This window comes from Cylas formicarius, unplaced genomic scaffold, assembly GCF_029955315.1.
Source record: "Cylas formicarius isolate icCylForm1 unplaced genomic scaffold, icCylForm1.1 PGA_scaffold_7__23_contigs__length_41026272, whole genome shotgun sequence".
NCBI lineage: Eukaryota > Metazoa > Arthropoda > Insecta > Coleoptera > Brentidae > Cylas > Cylas formicarius.
The window spans coordinates 32,965,975-32,983,443 of record NW_026844352.1 but is presented as its reverse complement, the minus strand read 5'-3'; the positions used below and the strand labels follow the sequence as shown (position 1 = coordinate 32,983,443).

General features: G+C 37.9%; 2 protein-coding genes across 3 annotated transcripts in view; one reads left to right on the top strand and one right to left on the bottom strand.

The window, feature by feature from the left end:
* Positions 1-1,931: 1,931 nt before the first annotated feature.
* LOC132704638 (bone morphogenetic protein 2-A) lies at positions 1,932-9,893 on the bottom strand. 2 transcript variants are annotated; one of them, XM_060674768.1, is made up of 4 exons: positions 9,601-9,893; positions 9,031-9,429; positions 4,393-4,561; positions 1,932-2,333 (listed from the first exon to the last, which is right to left on the bottom strand). In XM_060674768.1, the coding sequence occupies exons 1-4, from the start codon at positions 9,835-9,837 to the stop codon at positions 1,966-1,968; spliced, it is 1,173 nt and encodes a 390-aa protein (XP_060530751.1). In that variant the 5' UTR covers positions 9,838-9,893; the 3' UTR covers positions 1,932-1,965. The 2 variants fall into 2 exon arrangements, with proteins under 2 accessions (XP_060530751.1, XP_060530752.1); XM_060674769.1 differs by having other exon boundaries at positions 1,932-2,327.
* Positions 9,894-10,001: 108 nt separating this feature from the next.
* Positions 10,002-17,469, top strand: part of LOC132705181 (vesicular glutamate transporter 1) — a 68,937-nt gene continuing 61,469 nt past the window's right edge. Inside the window, exons 1-3 of the mRNA XM_060675624.1 lie at positions 10,002-10,044; positions 13,831-13,941; positions 15,916-16,052. Coding sequence (XP_060531607.1) covers positions 16,039-16,052 — 14 coding nt within the window. The 5' untranslated portion in view covers positions 10,002-10,044; positions 13,831-13,941; positions 15,916-16,038. The remainder of the gene's footprint in view (positions 10,045-13,830; positions 13,942-15,915; positions 16,053-17,469) is intronic.

Sequence of the window (17,469 nt, the reverse complement as noted above, 5' to 3'; positions counted from 1 at the left end):
CCAAACAATCACACCTTGTATATAAGATACCGTGTAACAACTGCGATCTGATATACACGGGGAAAACGTCCAGAGTCCTGAAGGATAGATTAACTTAACACAAAAGCGATTGCAGATTAAGTAAACGATCGTGCGCCCTCGTGGAACACCATCAGGACACTGGACATACCCCCTACTACAACGAAGTGGCCAGAGTATGTACAGAGAATTACAAAAAAAGACTGTTCCTGGAAAAGGATATTAACGAACTCGCGATTTACGCTCACGTCATTTCCTTCGACAGAGGAAACAACAACGCGTCAATCTCATCCATCTCATTTTAAACCAATTAAATCAGCGCGCATCACAAACCAATAACATCCGCTTACGATCTGCAAACCATCACAACAAATTCTCATGTGCACACCAGGGAACTTTGAAACAATGGTAGCCTCGTGGCAATGGGTGTTCGTTGGAAATATCAGATGTTTTTTAAAATAAAAATAATAATAAATAATAACTGTAAATTGTCAAGTGCTGTCTCGCGTAAATTCAAATCTTCAATTTCGTCGTGCCACGCTCACCGCCATCTGCGGAGAAAAAACATTCATTTTATTTTGTTATATAAAACTAAAATTCCTTTCAAAACAAATTACTGTGAGGAGCGATACTAGCGGTACCTATCACCGACTATCTTAATTATAAGTGATTTTTGCTACCAAAACATAGATGTTGCCACTAACTAAACCGTGAAAAAGGATGTCGATATAAGATCAAGTGGGAAAATCATAATGTAACCTTAAAATAAAGACCACCGCATGTGCGAAAAACGCGTGCTGCTAATCGACTCACGAAAGAAAGGGACGAAGCCCCAGCTCGAACTGTTCGTCCTTGGCAATGTAATAAAATGTAAATAAAAACTCTCACCCAATATTATTGTAATGTGCCAAATTTCGAAAAAGCTAACGACTTTTCTAACTCAACTTGTACCCAGGTAAATGTACTTGCTAATAATAACAGGGTTGCAAAAGAATACGCGTTCACTAAATATATATGTATTACTCCGTTTTAGCCTTGAAAAAGAAAATAAAGAATTTTCGAAGGCTCGGCGTAGTCAGATAAAGAGTTTTTTTTCCTGATCCGCACCTGTGGTTGATCTATCAAACTCACCCACCGAAGTACGTATCTGGAACGTCATTGTGGAATTGCGGATCTATTTATTGAGGGCTACAAAGAGAAACCCAAACGCGGTTAGACCTTTATTACCAAAGTTAAATACAGGATTATGTCGTAAAAAAGGTATATCGTTTGGAGTATTGTAGTAGTTCTTACCCACAGTCGGGAGCCAATGCGGACGGTTTCGGTATTTTAGTCACGGGTTTGGAAGCGAATGAATATTTTCTGTAGATTTTATCCACGGTATTTTGACCTTTTGTCAATTTTGGCGGTCACGTCATTAGTTACTCAGTGAATGTATTCATGTTATTTAGTAAAAATGTACCGTAAAAAAATTATAGTATTCATGCACACGCTATTTTTAATGCTTGCATTTTAGCGGCGAGGTATTTAAAAAATAAAAAATAATAAGACACGCTATGACGTTCATTACACCCTCTTCCCCTCTGACCAACGCTCTCGCACCACCACCCCTCGCGATACCCGTCTATTAAACAATGAGCGAATCAAAAAAAGGGACCGAAGAAACGAGATTTAAACGGCGCGGGGGCGGGGGTAGAGTTGCCCGGGTGTTTATTAGCCGGCGATGATGAAGTCACGGGATGACTTATCGCCGACGATGATTTCCACACGGTTACACCTCGGTCTTGGGGTGCCCAGGGATCCGTGTCAATCGGGAAAGCAATATCAGCGCGACACGCGCCCCACTTCCAACCCTCCGCCGCCCCCCTCAGACCCCCCCCCCCACAAAGCCAGTTTTTCATGAAAAAACGAGAAACATTTGAATATAAGCTTTATTAACGACGGCGATTATCTACAGGAGCACTCTTCGGCGACGGCGCCGGCGTAGTTTTTCATCGCGACGTTGCCGTGTCGGTCGTAAAACATGATCGGCACCGCCGATAGCGCGGCAACCGCGCAGCAACTCTTGCTGCGCGACGTCGCGCGCAACCTGACGTGGTTTGACGCGTGGGGATCATCCAGGTCGCATTTGCCGACGCACTCGTATGCGTTGAAACCTTTTAGCGGTCGGATGATGAAGTCGTTCCATCGCAGTTGATCGAAATCGACGTACCAGTCTCGTCTGGTGCACGTGCCGCCGTCCGCAGAGGGCTGTCGGTCGTTCAGTCCAGACAGTCGTGACTTTTTGCCGTCAGGAGCGTCGCCTTCGCCTGAAACTCAAAATAAATGCTTTACAGAAGCGACAGTGTTATTTTCCCGAATTGCCGTTAGTTTGGTAAGTCCAAAACATCCTAAGAGTAAAAGGAACACAGATTTATTAATAGGTCATCAAACAAAGCCAAAACCACTTGGGATATTGTTAATCGGATTAGAGGAAAATCAAAATATGTTAACAAGGTAGATTCTATTAGCTTCAATATCCTAAAAGGGGAGAAGCCCGATGAAATAGCTGTGTTTGATACCTACTGACAATCAGTCATCGAAACTAAACTATTGTCATATTTGTCATACCCACAAGAGAAACCCAGGGAATAAATCCATTTTTATTTACCCAGTGATACCCACTGTTGGCCTTGGTGGATTAATTGGAAAAATCTGTTTTATGATAGCAAATTATTTATCGGTACTGTTTAACACATCACTTTCTAAAGGCATAAGATTCAAAGCTATAGACCCATCTTATTTATGTATTTTCAAAATTCTCAAGACGTCAACATAGTTTTAGTAGTAAATTTTCTAGTGAAAGAGCATCGGTTAGCTTAATACTTATAGGATAAAATCGACAAACGATAGATCAATTGTTTTTGTTTTTGCACGCTTGAGACAGTGTAGACAAAAATTTACTTTGTGATCAATTTGACTCATTAGGCATGATTAAGCATGATTGGATCAGATCTGAAATACAGTGAGTCATGTCGGGAAGGTCTTAGAAGGCTCAATCTATTAACGCTGGTCCGCATACTAAACCTACTAGTTTTGGTTAGTTACCTTTTTAAACAGTTCGGTCCTGAATGTGCTGTGTTGTTCTTTGCAGGCTTGTGTTAGTCAAATTTTTGTTTCAACAATATTTTCGGTCTGTTTGTTATGACAATTTGAGTTCGTTTGCAGGACTACTGGACTGGTGCCTATGTTACTCTAGCTCTCTAGTGAGAAACCATCAAAAAATATAGAGCGGGATCTTTTGAGGGTTATTTCGAATTATGGAATGGTACATGTATGCTCTAATTACTTCTCAATAATACTCACTAATGATTATTTAGGTACAGAAAGGATCCTAGAGAAAAAAAATCATGGAGCTTTGTTGCATACTTCTTTTCATGTCAAAGTGCCTTCTTTCTTGGTATTAGTATTGTATATTAGTATTGGTTACTGTTAAGTACTGGAGTGGGATAAGTATTCCTTAAAATATATCAATTGCAAATATATACGAAAAATTCCTTTAGAACAGCTAACGTTTCGACTGATTTTATTAAATAGATTTTGTAGCAATTTCTTTCGAAAATTTTGTTGTTGCAAATATTGCAGACCAGTGTTTGTTTACATTACTGCAAAAAAAAATGTATCTTTCTCATAGCCGGTGTATTCCAAAAACCCCGACCTACAATAAAAACAAGAACGCTGCAGCAACTATAGGGTATCCCGTTTTGGTGACTTTGGTGTTATTTTTGTGGATAAAGACAGTGTGCCACTGTTTCGTAAAACTAAAGATGCCGTTAACAATATTAACAATTTAACAATAATATTAACAATATTCTCGAGCAGTTGACACCCCTCCAAATGGTTCAATGAAAATGTTGCTAACGGCATCTTTAGTTCCGAAAACCCTGTGCTATCCCCGAGACAACTAAAATCGCACCCCCTTTTATTTAATTTATGATTAAATACATTAGCCGAAAAATAAATTATTGAAAAGTGATAAAATACCTTATTAAATGCAATATTCCAAACACAAAATGCACGTGGTTTTTTTCACAGTAATGTTGTTACAATAAATTTTCTCCACATGTATTTTTAGCATTGTGTTTGTTAATTGAATAATATTTTTTCTTATACAATTATGTAAATTTACTGATGATTATAAATAACAATAATAATAATAATAATATAGAAGAATAATATGTGACGATACCTTCACCATATTTAAAATAAATCAACAAGAAATTAAAAAATTGTACCTACTATTGTTTGAATGTTCCATGAAAACTCCTAAAAATTTTTCGTCCGGACGCAGTTTATTTTGGGAAAAACGGCCTACAAAATCGCTGAATTGCTTACCATTTTCCGGCGTCATTTTTACCACCGCGAATGTCCTGAAGATGCCCGCGTTCGTGTCGTTGAAAACTGAAACGAGCTGGTTGTCGTCGTAGCTCGATATCGTCAGTAGAAGACCAAGGTTAACCTCCCCATTGAGCCAGTTATCGATGGGTTTCTTGATTTTGAACGTCTAAAGAAGCGAATACTTTAAGCTGCTGATTTTGGGTTGTTTTTTTTTTTTAATTTAATGATTATTTTTAGGAAAACGTAAATATAGTTGTATATATTATATTCCTCGGCGTCTACAACATTCACCAAACGCTCCTGTCAATTTAGACATAAACATAGAAATTAAATAAGAAAAATTCCGACAGCTACCTTAGGTACCGTGCGTTCAAATTATCCCAATAACATTTTAATTGGCTGTAACTTATTTCTTTTTAGAGATATCAAGGTAAAAAAAAAAGAAAATGTCGGGTAAGTAGCCAATTTTTTTTCGAAGTGGCGTATAAAACAAAACTATCAATTTTCTCACATATAAGCCTACATCATATTTTTTTAAAATGTGGCACCCTCTATATTCTATATGCATTTAATAACAGACTATCTGATTCCGATTACAATGGTGTAATTACACTTTACACTTTGGTGCACTCGTTTTTGACAAATGGGCAAAAATATAAAAAAAGTTTCATAGAGTGGCCCGACTGACTGCAACAACAATAATTATTCACAAATTAAAGAAGAACAAACACACTAAAATAAGGTGCCAAACATCACTATCGATTTTCTGCATTGCCTGTGATGTAGTGTACAGCGTGAGTCAACGATAGAGTAAACTTCATTATCTCATTGGTTTTAAAAGTTATGCGAAAATGGTAATTGAAAAAGGTGTAAAGATTGTTAGGATGTGCAATTTAAAATTATATAAATATACAGGGTGGCTAAAAAAAGCGCGACGACTAAAACATGGAACATCTTATTTTTAAATTTTGTTTTAAATTATTTTGTAAATTTTTCAACCTTTTTTTATAAAAAATAGTACATACCTAAGCCTAGTAGTTTTTCCAATATTTTTCCATTGCTTGCATTTTCCATTATTTTTACAGGTATATCACTCATGTTTTATTAGCTTAATGCAAAGATGACGTAAAAAATATATACAACGGAATTTGAATTAGATGCTGCAGAAAATTCACAATAAACGAATATATTTGGATAATTTTAAATTTAAAAATCTCTATTTACAGATTACAGATTACAATTACAGATTAGAGATTACAAAAACCTACAACTTATTATTAAATATGTCGTATACCAATTTTTTTTTGTCTCAACAATAGTTTGCAATGACAAAATTACATTGTCTTGACTACTGAGTAAATAAATTCATAAAATTTATTGTGTGTCAGTAAATAAAAAAAAAACTGTGTATGGATTAATTGATATGATTTATAGACTGGGTGAAGCGGAAAAACTACTTTGCCAGTAAGACTGTTTACAAGGTGAAGTACATTAATAGACTTTTACTGACAATCTGTTTGATGGGATTATTTGATGCTAGTGTTAGTACTGGAATGCTACCATTGAGGAAAAAATTCTAAATTTAACTTTTATTTGTAGATAATCCGTAGCTCAGTAACTATTAAGCTAGCTTATCATCCCTTCCATATGAAACTACAGCAAGAACTTTTAGACCGGGAAAAAAATCTGGATTAATTATAAGGTTGTTCGGAAAGTCATTTCGTTTTTTCCCGTCAGAGGACTTAATTACGTTTTTTCGAAACCAACTTCACACTTAAGCCGCATAACCATTATATGTCTTGAGAGCTGATATTGCAAGGCTTGTGTGTGAAAAAGTTCTATTAATTCTACGCAGTAGTTTTTGGTTGGTGCCCTTTTAAATATGGAGGGCAATAAGCAGCATTTTCGTCATATTTTACTTTTTTACTTCAGAAAAGGTAAAAATGCTGTCCAAGCGAGAAAAAAATTGACGGATGTGTATGGAGAAGGCGTGTTAACAGTACGCCAGTGCCAGAACTGGTTTGCAAAATTTCGATCCGGCAATTTTGATGTCGAAGATGCACCACGGTCTGGAAGGCCGGTCGAAGCTGACAAAGATGCGATAAAGGCATTAGTTGATGCAAATCGGCGAATAACCACACGAGAGATCGGTGAGAGATTAAATTTGTCGAATTCGACTGTTTATGGCCATTTGAAAGGCATGGGCTTAACCTCGAAGCTCGATGTGTGGGTGCCCCATGTCCTTACGGAGCGAAATTTGTGTCGTCGCATTTTTGAAGCGGATTATTACTGGGGACGAAAAATGGGTTGTATACAACAATGTTAAACGCAAGAGGTCATGGAGCAGAAAAGGAACCGGCTCAAAGCGTGTCAAAAGCCAACATTCACCAAAAAAAGGTGATGCTCTCCGTTTGTTGGGATGTCAAAGGAATCGTTTTTTTTTTGAGCTTTTGCCGGACAATACAACGATTAATTCAGAAGTCTATTGTCATCAACTTGACAAATTGAATTATTCACTTAAAGAGAAGAGGCCCGAATTAATCAACAGGAAGGGTGTAGTGTTCCACCAGGATAATGCGAGACCTCACACAAGTTTGGTCACTCGCCAAAAACTTTTACAGCTTGAATGGGACGTACTGCAACATCCACCATATTCTCCAGATCTGGCGCCTTCCGACTACTATTTGTTCCGGTCCCTGCAAAATTTTTTGGATGGCAAAACCTTTACCTCAAATGAAGATGTCAAAAACCACCTGAACCAGTTTTTTGCCAGCAAGGACCAAAACTTTTATGAGAGGGGAATTATGTTACTACCAGAAAGATGGCAAAAGGTGTTGGACCAGAATGACCAATATATAATTTAATAAAATATTTATTCATTATACGAAAACTGTCTTTCATGTTCCCAAAAAAAAACGAAATGACTTTCCTAACGACCCAATAATATGATTTATAGACTGGGTGAAGCGGAAAAACAACGTTGGCGAAGTACATTAATAGACTTATACTGACAATCTGTTTGATGCGATTAATGCTTTTTAATGCTACCAATGCAACCCGATGAAAATTTGATGAAAACTTAGACGGCATATGCAATTGCGGTAGTAACCTAAATGATGAGGAACCTTCAACTGCAGTAGCTGGATTATAACAGCAATTCTAGCGAATCATTATTAGTCATTCAGTTGATATGACAAACACTGTTATAAAATTGACAAAAGCATTCAAATGTACAGAAACACCTGCTGCTGAAAAAGTCAAATAAGTAGGCAGACCATCGAAGCACGAGTCCATTTCGCAGAAAAGAAGACCCAGATGTCTGCAAGCAACAATTTTTTGTTTTTGTTTTTTACTACGTATGGTCTCTAAGAAGGAAATTTTGAAAAATAATAGTCAAATTAAAAATGTTACCTTTTTGATAAATAGAAAAAGCTGTTCAAAATCTGAATATTGTGTTTTCAAATATATTTCTTAGTATTCCTTTATTATGTAATACAAAGCATCAACTACTAGACCTTAAAAATATACTAGAATTTCCTTACGACCGTTTTATCTATTACTGTCTATGGATCAGAGATAATCTTTGCTGTAGCGCAGAGCGTTAACATTGTTGGATTGTTTACTGTGATACAACAGTAAGCTAAGATGTACCGTAGCAAGGAATCGATTTATGCTTACCGGAAGTGCAAAACGAAAACCATTATTCATTTAATGTGTGGTGCGGAATAAAGCACTTTAAAGTTATTGGACCATATTTTTTTGCGAACCACTTAACTTATTATTTAACTTTTTGCAGAACGATTGACCTCAACTTGTTCGCCCCACGATCATGTGACTTAAGATCACTAGATTTCTTTTTGTGGGGATTGTTAAAGACTGTGTTTATGTGAATCTCCCTACAACATCAGAAGATATGGAAAATATGATTTGTGACGCACGCTGGAGAATAACACCGACTAAGCATGTGTATCCAAGTAGAAGGGCATATTTGTGAACATTTATCGAGCCATAATAATAATTAGGAATAAGATAGTCGTGTTTTTTTCAAGTGGTTTTCCCTGTAGTTTTATAGAAGAATTGTGTATTTCCTTCATAATGATTATTCATATTAATGTAGATTATTGATTTAAACTATAGTGCTGTTATCATTTTAATCTGATGATGATAATGAGTTTGGAAGCAATTTTTCGGGGATATTTCTCACGCCTTGAATTTTGACGTTTGTCAGTTCCGACGGTCACGTCAGTGAATGTATTTGTGTTGTTTTGCGAAAATTTACCCTAAAACAAATGGTCGTAGAAAAAGTATAGTATTTGTTCGGAAAACTTTTTAAGACACTCGTTTATTAAACACTCGCTCCGCTCGTGTGAAATAAACTTGTGACTCAAATGCCCTCTACAACAGTTGTTGCATAATATACTATTAGAAATGGACATGACACGGTACTGGCATTTAGCTGATATATTGTAGGTTCTCTCTGAACGACAATAGGACAAAAACATGTTTATGATCATCTAAATTAATACAAGTGGGAACAAACAATACAAGAAATAAAAAATCATAGTTAAACATATCTAAAAAAACTAATTAAAACTCAAAAGATTTTTTTAAAATTTGACATGTCCAAATCCATACCTGCCAGCCTTTGTGCGCCTTGGACACGTAGATGATGTTGAAAAGCTTGTGGAGGTCAGGATTGTCCCACACGGCGGTCTCGTTAAGGTCGTTACTCAGCTGGTGTTCAATTTGGTACAATTTCAGAACGACCGAAGTCTTAAAAACACTCGACGTGTTCTCCAAAGGCCAGTAAAAGTACAAGTCAGCATCTGAGACGTTTTCCCCAACTACGAGACTGGCCAAATTGAACTTGACGACTGGACTCGTCGCGTTACGGTTCTCATTGAAAAGGATCCTGATGGTTCTCGTTTGGTTCGCTTCCGAAAGGTGCTGTTCGTAGAATTTCGGGACAAAATGCGGCAGGTCGGACAAGTTCGTCTTTTTGTGATCGTAGTCCCATTCGTTGTCGAGATACAGCTGAGATAAGGATAAAGTTGTGAATATGTTATTACACTCTCTTCGATGCGAGTACGATTAAGGGTATCCCACTAGATCTAGATGACGATTAAGCAAACATTTATAATGTTTGATTAATCATGTCTATAATTCATACACCCATCTAATCATACACCCTTATAATATACATACGGTCTTCTTGGGTTCCCTGAAGGCGGGTTGGGCTTTGATCATTTTAACGTTGGCTGGATGTGGGTTGTATCGCATATCCGTGATGTTGTGATTGAGGTAGTGAATCCTGTTGTACACCCGGAATTCGTTGTTACCGTTCGTTTTGAAGAAGTACGAGGTACCGGAAACGTTCGAACCAATTGCAAGGGTGACCTGGTGGAGCAGTAATGCACAGAAGATCGCGAAACTAGGCAACATGGTCGAGGTACTTGCGTTGACGATTAGACAGAATAGAAACCTGGCAAAAATGTCGAGAGAAATTGTTTAATGGGTTAGTGTGCCCACTCGTCAATTAAAGACACTTGAGCCGTCGAGGATGAGGCGTGACGACATTTGTAGCCGTTTTTCCAATTAGAGGCGGTTTTATGAACACCGGTTTACATAGTGAACGGGATTATTGATAAGGTAAGTCTCATTTAATGTATCGTTATATGACAAATGGTAGTTAAATGGTAAATACTTAAATTTTGCATTTTGTTCAAGACTCAGACCTCACAATTTAACGATGATAATTATATTTCGCTATTCGCAGATGATTCGGTTGTAACATCTTCCACCGTTCTTCTTCTTCTTTAGGTGCCGTGCAGATTCCTGCTTAGGCATCCTCCGTTTTCCCTATCATATGATTCTATTTACTGCAGCTTACTGGGGCGCTTATCCACTGGCGGATATTTCTTAGCCAAGACAACTTTTTACTTCCGATACCTCGTCTTCCACCATCAATCTTTCCCTGTAGTATTGGGCGTTGGAAGTCATATCGCTCTCCCCGTATAATGTGCCCTAGGTAAGAGATCTTTCGTTTTTTAATATGTTCGAAGAGTTCTCGGTCTTCCGATCCAACCATCCTCACTTCTCCACATCCTCATTTCTGACCCGTTCCGTCCACGGTATCTTGAGCATCCGTCTCAGAGTTTACATTTCGAACGCTTCAATGCTTTTGATAGAAACAGCTTTAAGCGTCCACTTCTACGCTCTGTACAGAAGAACCGACCAGACATAACACTTAATCATTCTGTACCTGAGTTTGAAGTTTAGATTCCGGTTTTAGAAAAGTCGTTCTTGCTTGTTCTGTCCTGCATCTAGTTTCAAGTTCTGGGTTCCACTCCTATTTGCTCGCCATTCATTTGAAAATATAGGTTTGGCAAGACATCTCTAGATATAACCATAAACTTCTTTTTGTTGGTTTTAATCTTTAGGCCCCTCTGTCGGCTTGCCTCATTGACAGTGTTCGGCTTCCATACATCGGTCCGCAAGCCACTTCTCCTTAGCATTTCTGATTTCATTGTGAGTTCTCGCTCTGATAGCCAGTTGCGTCATTATGAATTGTCTGTGTTTTTCCATTAGTTCCAGTATTTCCCTGTTCATCCACTCATTCCTTATTACGGTGTTCATTTTAGTAGATGGGTGTCATTGGTTAACGCATTTTTGATGTGGCATTAATGTTTGATAGTTGTCTGCTAAGATATTGATTGATTGATTGTGGCTTATATCACTGTTCCTAAGTAATCTGGGGTCGAATCCCTTGCTGCTTCTTTTCTTTTTTGTCCTGGCTAATCTCAGTCTGATATCAGCACAACGGGGATTATGATCGGACTCAATATCTGCGCCCGGCAGCGCAACGACTCTGGTTTTGGTATTTCTAAATCTGCGGTTGATCATGATGAAATCTATCTGGTCTCATACAACTTGTTGTTCATTTTCTTGCGGTGACTTCCAGGTATATAACGTTCTAGGTGGGAGTTTGTAGCAAATATTTGTGATGACCAGATTGTTCTCATCGCAGAATTGAATGAGTCTTCCGCCCATGTCGTTCCTTTCTCCCAGACTCCATTGACCTACCTTTCACTCTATTTTTGCCTACCCTTTCGTTCAAGTCTCCCAATATGATATTTATTTCATTGGATGTCGTTTGTTTCATTGCCTGCTCCATCTGCGCGTGTTCAACTTCGTTGTTAGGTTGTTCTGAAGTGGGAGCATATACCTGAATTATGTTAATGTCTATCGCCCCTCCGCAAAGTCGCAACCCTCTCGGAAACAGGGACAAATTCCTTTACCGATTTTTGTAGGCTCTTCTATTAGGATGCCTACACCATGACGATGGTTTCTATCTACATCGTCAGTACCACTATAATAAAATGCCTTGTCCTTGGACCACGTCACTGCGCTATTTGGCCATCGTACCTCGCTGACTTCCAGTATACTGACCCTCATTCTCTGCATTTCCTGTATCAAGTTGTTAAGTTTCCCAGCTGCACACAATGTTCGCACATTCCAGGTTGCTATTTTGATCTTCTTATCTAGTCGGAACCGGCAGATTTTTCGCACGTCCTGACCACTTAAGGTCTGCCCGAGATTGGAGGCCGTTTGTTTCTATTCTTCCAACATGATAAGAAGAAAATCGGATGGATATCCTGGAGAGAGTTAATGCGGTGATCTCCCTCTTGCCTTCCACATCGCAGCACCATGGCCGTTGAACTGTTACAGTCTTGCCCATGGAAGTCAACTTTCAAATTGGTCCAGAATCCTTTCTTTGCGTCCCACATTCATATCTGGGAGGCAACCTCACACGCGCTTCGAACGTTGGCGACGTGTAAATCAATAAGCAATATGGAATTCTATTTGGGTAACAACAGATGAATGACGACAGTACTGAGCTGTTGTATTTTTGGTTGCATGATTTCAGCGAAGGTTTGCTAGTTATTATCCATAACGATACTATTTTGCTTTTATGTCTTAGACTCATGTAGAGCTATTATTGCCATGTTGGGAGTAACCTTGTTTTATTGGGAAAAATTCTGAGAAAGTTATGTTAACCAGAGATTCGGGTAAAAGCTACATGTTATACCGAACTATAATTTGCAATTACTTTATGAACTATGTATTTATAAAGTGAAATTTTGCTGGCAAAAAAATATTTTATTCTGGTTCAGAATTTTTTGAATTCAGCACCTCTGAGCTTACTGCTGGACTAAAGTAATACTATGTTTTTTATTTAATATAACTGGTTTTACATACTCAGTTGTTCAAAATTGATTACATTTATATGAACAGCAAATGGCAAATTGTTGCAAATGTCACACCATTTTATCAATAACTCAAAGAGGTGGAGAAATTTTTCTAGGATCTCTAAGATGTTGGCAGTAAGAATATACCAAGGTAATTAACAACATCATACTTGTCATCCGTGTGACAGGTCGAGGGTCAAAAAATATTTCTTTGAAGAGGGCTTAATAAGTTGTTAATAAAATGTTCTTGATGACTCGCAAAAGACAGGGTTTCTATCGTGAGAATTGCACATTTAACCACCGCTCGCTTCCGAGAGAATCAGTTGTAATCGTCCCCAAAATACTTGAAATCGGTTTCCACTGTGTGGATTTAGTGTTCTTAGTGTTTAGTAGATGTTTTAAAGTCTGTAATCGTTGTCGGCCCCGCTGTTTTTTTTTCGTCCACGCCGGTTGAAGGCTGGATGGGCCCTGATGCTCCGCGGGGGAAGCGGGGTACGCCGTTTTTTGCTATCGGTCAAAGCATTTTTTTTGAGGAACTATATGTATAAGCTTATGTTAACAAATCTAGATGATGATGGAATGGTCCAGACCCTTCTCTTACGAAGCTAGTAAGTATCCTTTAGGATTTTTGAATAATGTTCCCAATTGTTGTAAGCTGGCCGAAGACCTAATGTAGTCAAAAGATGTTATCGCGAACTGGTTGTTCGACAATGGTAATATACAAGAAAATGTGCGATTTGCTATATTTTTCTGCAACTCGCATGATTCTGACGTTTCCCGGTGAAACGTCCTCCGGCCTTTCCGTACTTAATTGGACAGTATTAAAGCCCATCGATTTTTACGCGTTGCTACTGACGCCCAAATCACTTACCTTTTGAAATATCCTATTTTTTTGCGTCCGATTTATGAAGCGGTTTTAATATGAACTTCTCCGACGTCATGAATGAACCCCGGGCAGGGTTGGGGCGGTCGGCTGCTTAATAAGGTTTCGAAAACAATTAACTTGGATATATATCCAAAATGGCCGCCGACGTACATACATATATATATATATACGCACGGGTGACTTTTTTTTGTGCGAAGCCGAGATTGAAATTTAGGCCGATGTTGCGGCGGACGCCCCGCCCCCGGCGCCGTCGGTTGGCCCACGGCGTCGGTTTCGACAGTAACGGCCTTCTGGTTACAGTGGCAGGGCTCCAATGGCGGCGACGCGGAGGCGGCGGCGCCGCGACGCTCCGACGACGCCGTGGCCCGGCCAAACGTTTGCCGCAGCCGACGACGCGTGCATCCCTCTCGGGTGAGTACAATTTTTTTGATTACAGGGTGGTCTTTTTTTTTGGTGATGGTGACTGTACGCTCATGGTTTTGGTGTCAGTTGCGGTGGGGTGCGTGGTGCGTGTGGGAGGCCAATCGCAGTTTTACTTTACGCACACTGAGGGTACCCAGCGAAGTGGTCGAAAGTTTTTTCGGGCCTTCCCCGGTGCCGGGATATGTCGGATAGTATACACGGTGCGAATTTTTTTTTAATAACCAAAAATTTTCAAACCAAAATTTATAGAACAAAAAATGGAAGTAGGCAGTTTTGATATATTTTAATTAGATTAATACGAGTATTCAAAGAAAATATTAATTTGGTGGTAAAGTGCCTTATAACTGAAGAACTGGTCTAACGACAGACTAGTCCATAAGATTACTTTAGTAAGCTTCACGAGCATTTTTATTTTAACCGCATTTTGTCATATTTTTGTTTTTAACTTTGAGACATTGTATATGATAACAGACGCTATATTTTCATCATTTAGCTTCACGATTAAATAATTTAAACATTAAATTTTTTACACTTACGATAAAATAAAAATTACGCTACGGGTTTAAAATTAAGAACATTAAACCATGCACTAGCCCAAACAACAACGTAATAATAATGAACTGTTTCTAATTTAACCCACATACACTTAGGTCTGTTTGGGTGTTAAATTTTTCGTTATTAGCAATTTATAATTACTTACAAACTCATAAAATAGTATATTATGCAACAAATACCATTTGAGTCACGAATTTATTTGGCACGAGTGGAGCGCAGCGGAGAGAGTGCTTAATAAATGAAAGATCGGCGTATAATTGGGTATTTACAGGAGAGAGTAGAAAAACTTAATTAACTCGTTCATTTCATTTTACACTTTAAAATGTGTAAAGTGATCACTCTGATTTTTAAGTTTTTATTTAATTTCATGAAAAGAAACAGGTAGGAAAGTAGTCTCGCAATATAGGTTTTCCAAGATTATTTAAAATAATATATAACTCGGGACTGATTTCTTGACTTTTTTGTGGTTGACTTTCACCCGGGCCATTTTTATAATTAATGTTTACTTATTTTCGGCAAATACTTAGTATACTGTATGTGCCCCAGTAAACGTGCTTGCAATTGATGACACGACAAGTTTTAACTCGTTATTAATGTAGGAGCGTTTCTGTTAAAAACAATCTAGACCATAACCCTAATACTCCTAGCAACTGCAGTCCTCACGCTAAATGCAAAATTGAAGTTGGCGCCTTTCTCCACGTCTTCGGCTGACTTATGACAATAATGAGCAATAAGCCAAAAAGTGACACGTCACTGAAAACGGCCCGATTCCTGTCTTTGTCTAGCTCTAGCTCCAATTTTGCGACAAAATCATCCCATCCCATCCCAGGGTTACTGGTTCTTCTTAAAGACCGAGTGCCTTTACGACGTGTATAGTAAAGATGTATAGAATCATCTTTTCAATTTCATGAAAAGACACCCCAGCCCCCTTAGGCCTATTTATGATCCTGCCTCTTTAAAATTTAATTAATTGGCAATACACGGCACTTCTTTTAACAGGAGCCATTGCTGAATGATTTTTTCATAGGTAGTAAAATTGAATAGCTTTAGCCAAAATCTTTAAAAAACAATAATGAGATGAAAATTTTAATTCTCGATATTCTTTTTATTGTAGAGTTCTATTTGACTATTTCAATTGTGTTGTGTTGACGTTTTTCTAGGCTTGTTATCATGTTTCAATAGGGCTTCTATCTATTTATTAATGTATTAATTATTTACTATTAATTAATGTCAGCAGCTGTTGTTTGTTACGATGTTGCGAATGTACACTGCCGATCACTAGTACCGTTTACATTTGATGCGCGGCGTTGCCAGACAGCGTGATTTTTCTCGAGAGTTTACCATCGATTGCGTCTCCCACCGCGTGTATCTATGGGCGTGGCGAATATCTTTCGCGCCTTGTTTCAGGTACTAATGGATACGCTGCACCCCCACCGTTTCGTGTGACGTCAGTGCCGTCCGGACCAGTGAGTGTTTCGCGTTTAGACCGTCAGGAACTGTCGGGCGTGAGGCGCTGCAATCGCACACACCATGACCGTGGGGTGGTAAGTTTAGAAACTTTGTCAGCCCAACAAATGTCCCCCCCCCCCGCGCGCGATCCGCGGGAACGTCATAAATTCTGGATTAGGGCCTTATCGTACCGAGTCAGTGAGCGTCATAACGGATAAAATATGGCCGCCGCGACGCGCGGTTAATAAGTGGGCGTCGATTCGACCTATTCATATTTTTCCGTTTGCTCTAAATTTCTCTTTTTCGGTATTCCGAATATCCCTTCTCCGAAATTACTGGGCTCTTTGAACTTGTAATTTGTTTTTCAAATTGGATTCGATTTTGCGACACGCGAATCGATTTTGCTTGTTAAAAATTAATTTTCGTATTTTCTTAAAAGGATTTACGCTTCATTCTTGGTTACCAAAGCCATAGCGATCGAGTGTCGAGTAGAAAAATTAGTGATCAAAAGTCAAACGTGAATGGCAACAAGCTGTGGCTACAGAATGGCGTATTTTGAATTATTTCAATATGGATTTTAATTTTTTTTTAACCTAAACATACTCAAATTCTGAATAATAGCCCACTATTTAGTATTTCACAGATCACACTGGTGATTTTGCGATTTTCGCCAATTTTGAAAAGTAATTTTTAGGCTATGCAAAATGTATTCCGTCATAATTAAAAAACTAAAAAAATAAATTAAAAAATATACCTATAACGTCTTCTCGAGAAGAGAAAAAAACTATTGTCAGTGTTATTAATAAATGCAAATTTTATAAATTGCATCAATTTTCAAAATGGGCATAGAAATGAAATTCAAATTTTTGTTTTTCAATTTTTCTTTTCTATTGAATAAGTGATTTTTTTCATAGGAAAGGGCATCTTCAGCGCATTTAGTAAGAAATTCCGATACTTATTAATAGCAATGGAAATATTTTTTCCAAATTAAAATCTCCTGTTTTTATGACCCTAAAAATGCTAATTGAGTCCGTTCGTTTGTTGAAGTCAATATCCTGCAATAATTTTCTATCCGTGAATAATAAATGAAATCATCAAAAATTCCAAATAAAATGTCTCACCCTTGAATTTCTTTTAATTTTATAATACTTATGACTATATAGTTCTCTTGTAGTTGCCAACTGTTATTTTTCAAAATTGGTTAGGATGAATAAATATTGTACTATTGCATTCGAAACTATACACAATTTTAGATAAAGGTGATGATTTCACTAAGATTTCACGGATTTCATATATAACCAGGATTTCACAGATTTCACGAATTTCAAAGAGCTGATACAGCAGATTTAACACGCGATTTACTCTTCGGAATCTACATCTACTTGTTCTTTATTTATTTATTTATTCATTTATTTATTTTATTTAGCACTTGGCTATTTACATAAGCAAGTAAAATTTGCATAAACAAAACTATAAACTTCGCAAATACTCCTTAAGTCTCTTCCTGAACAC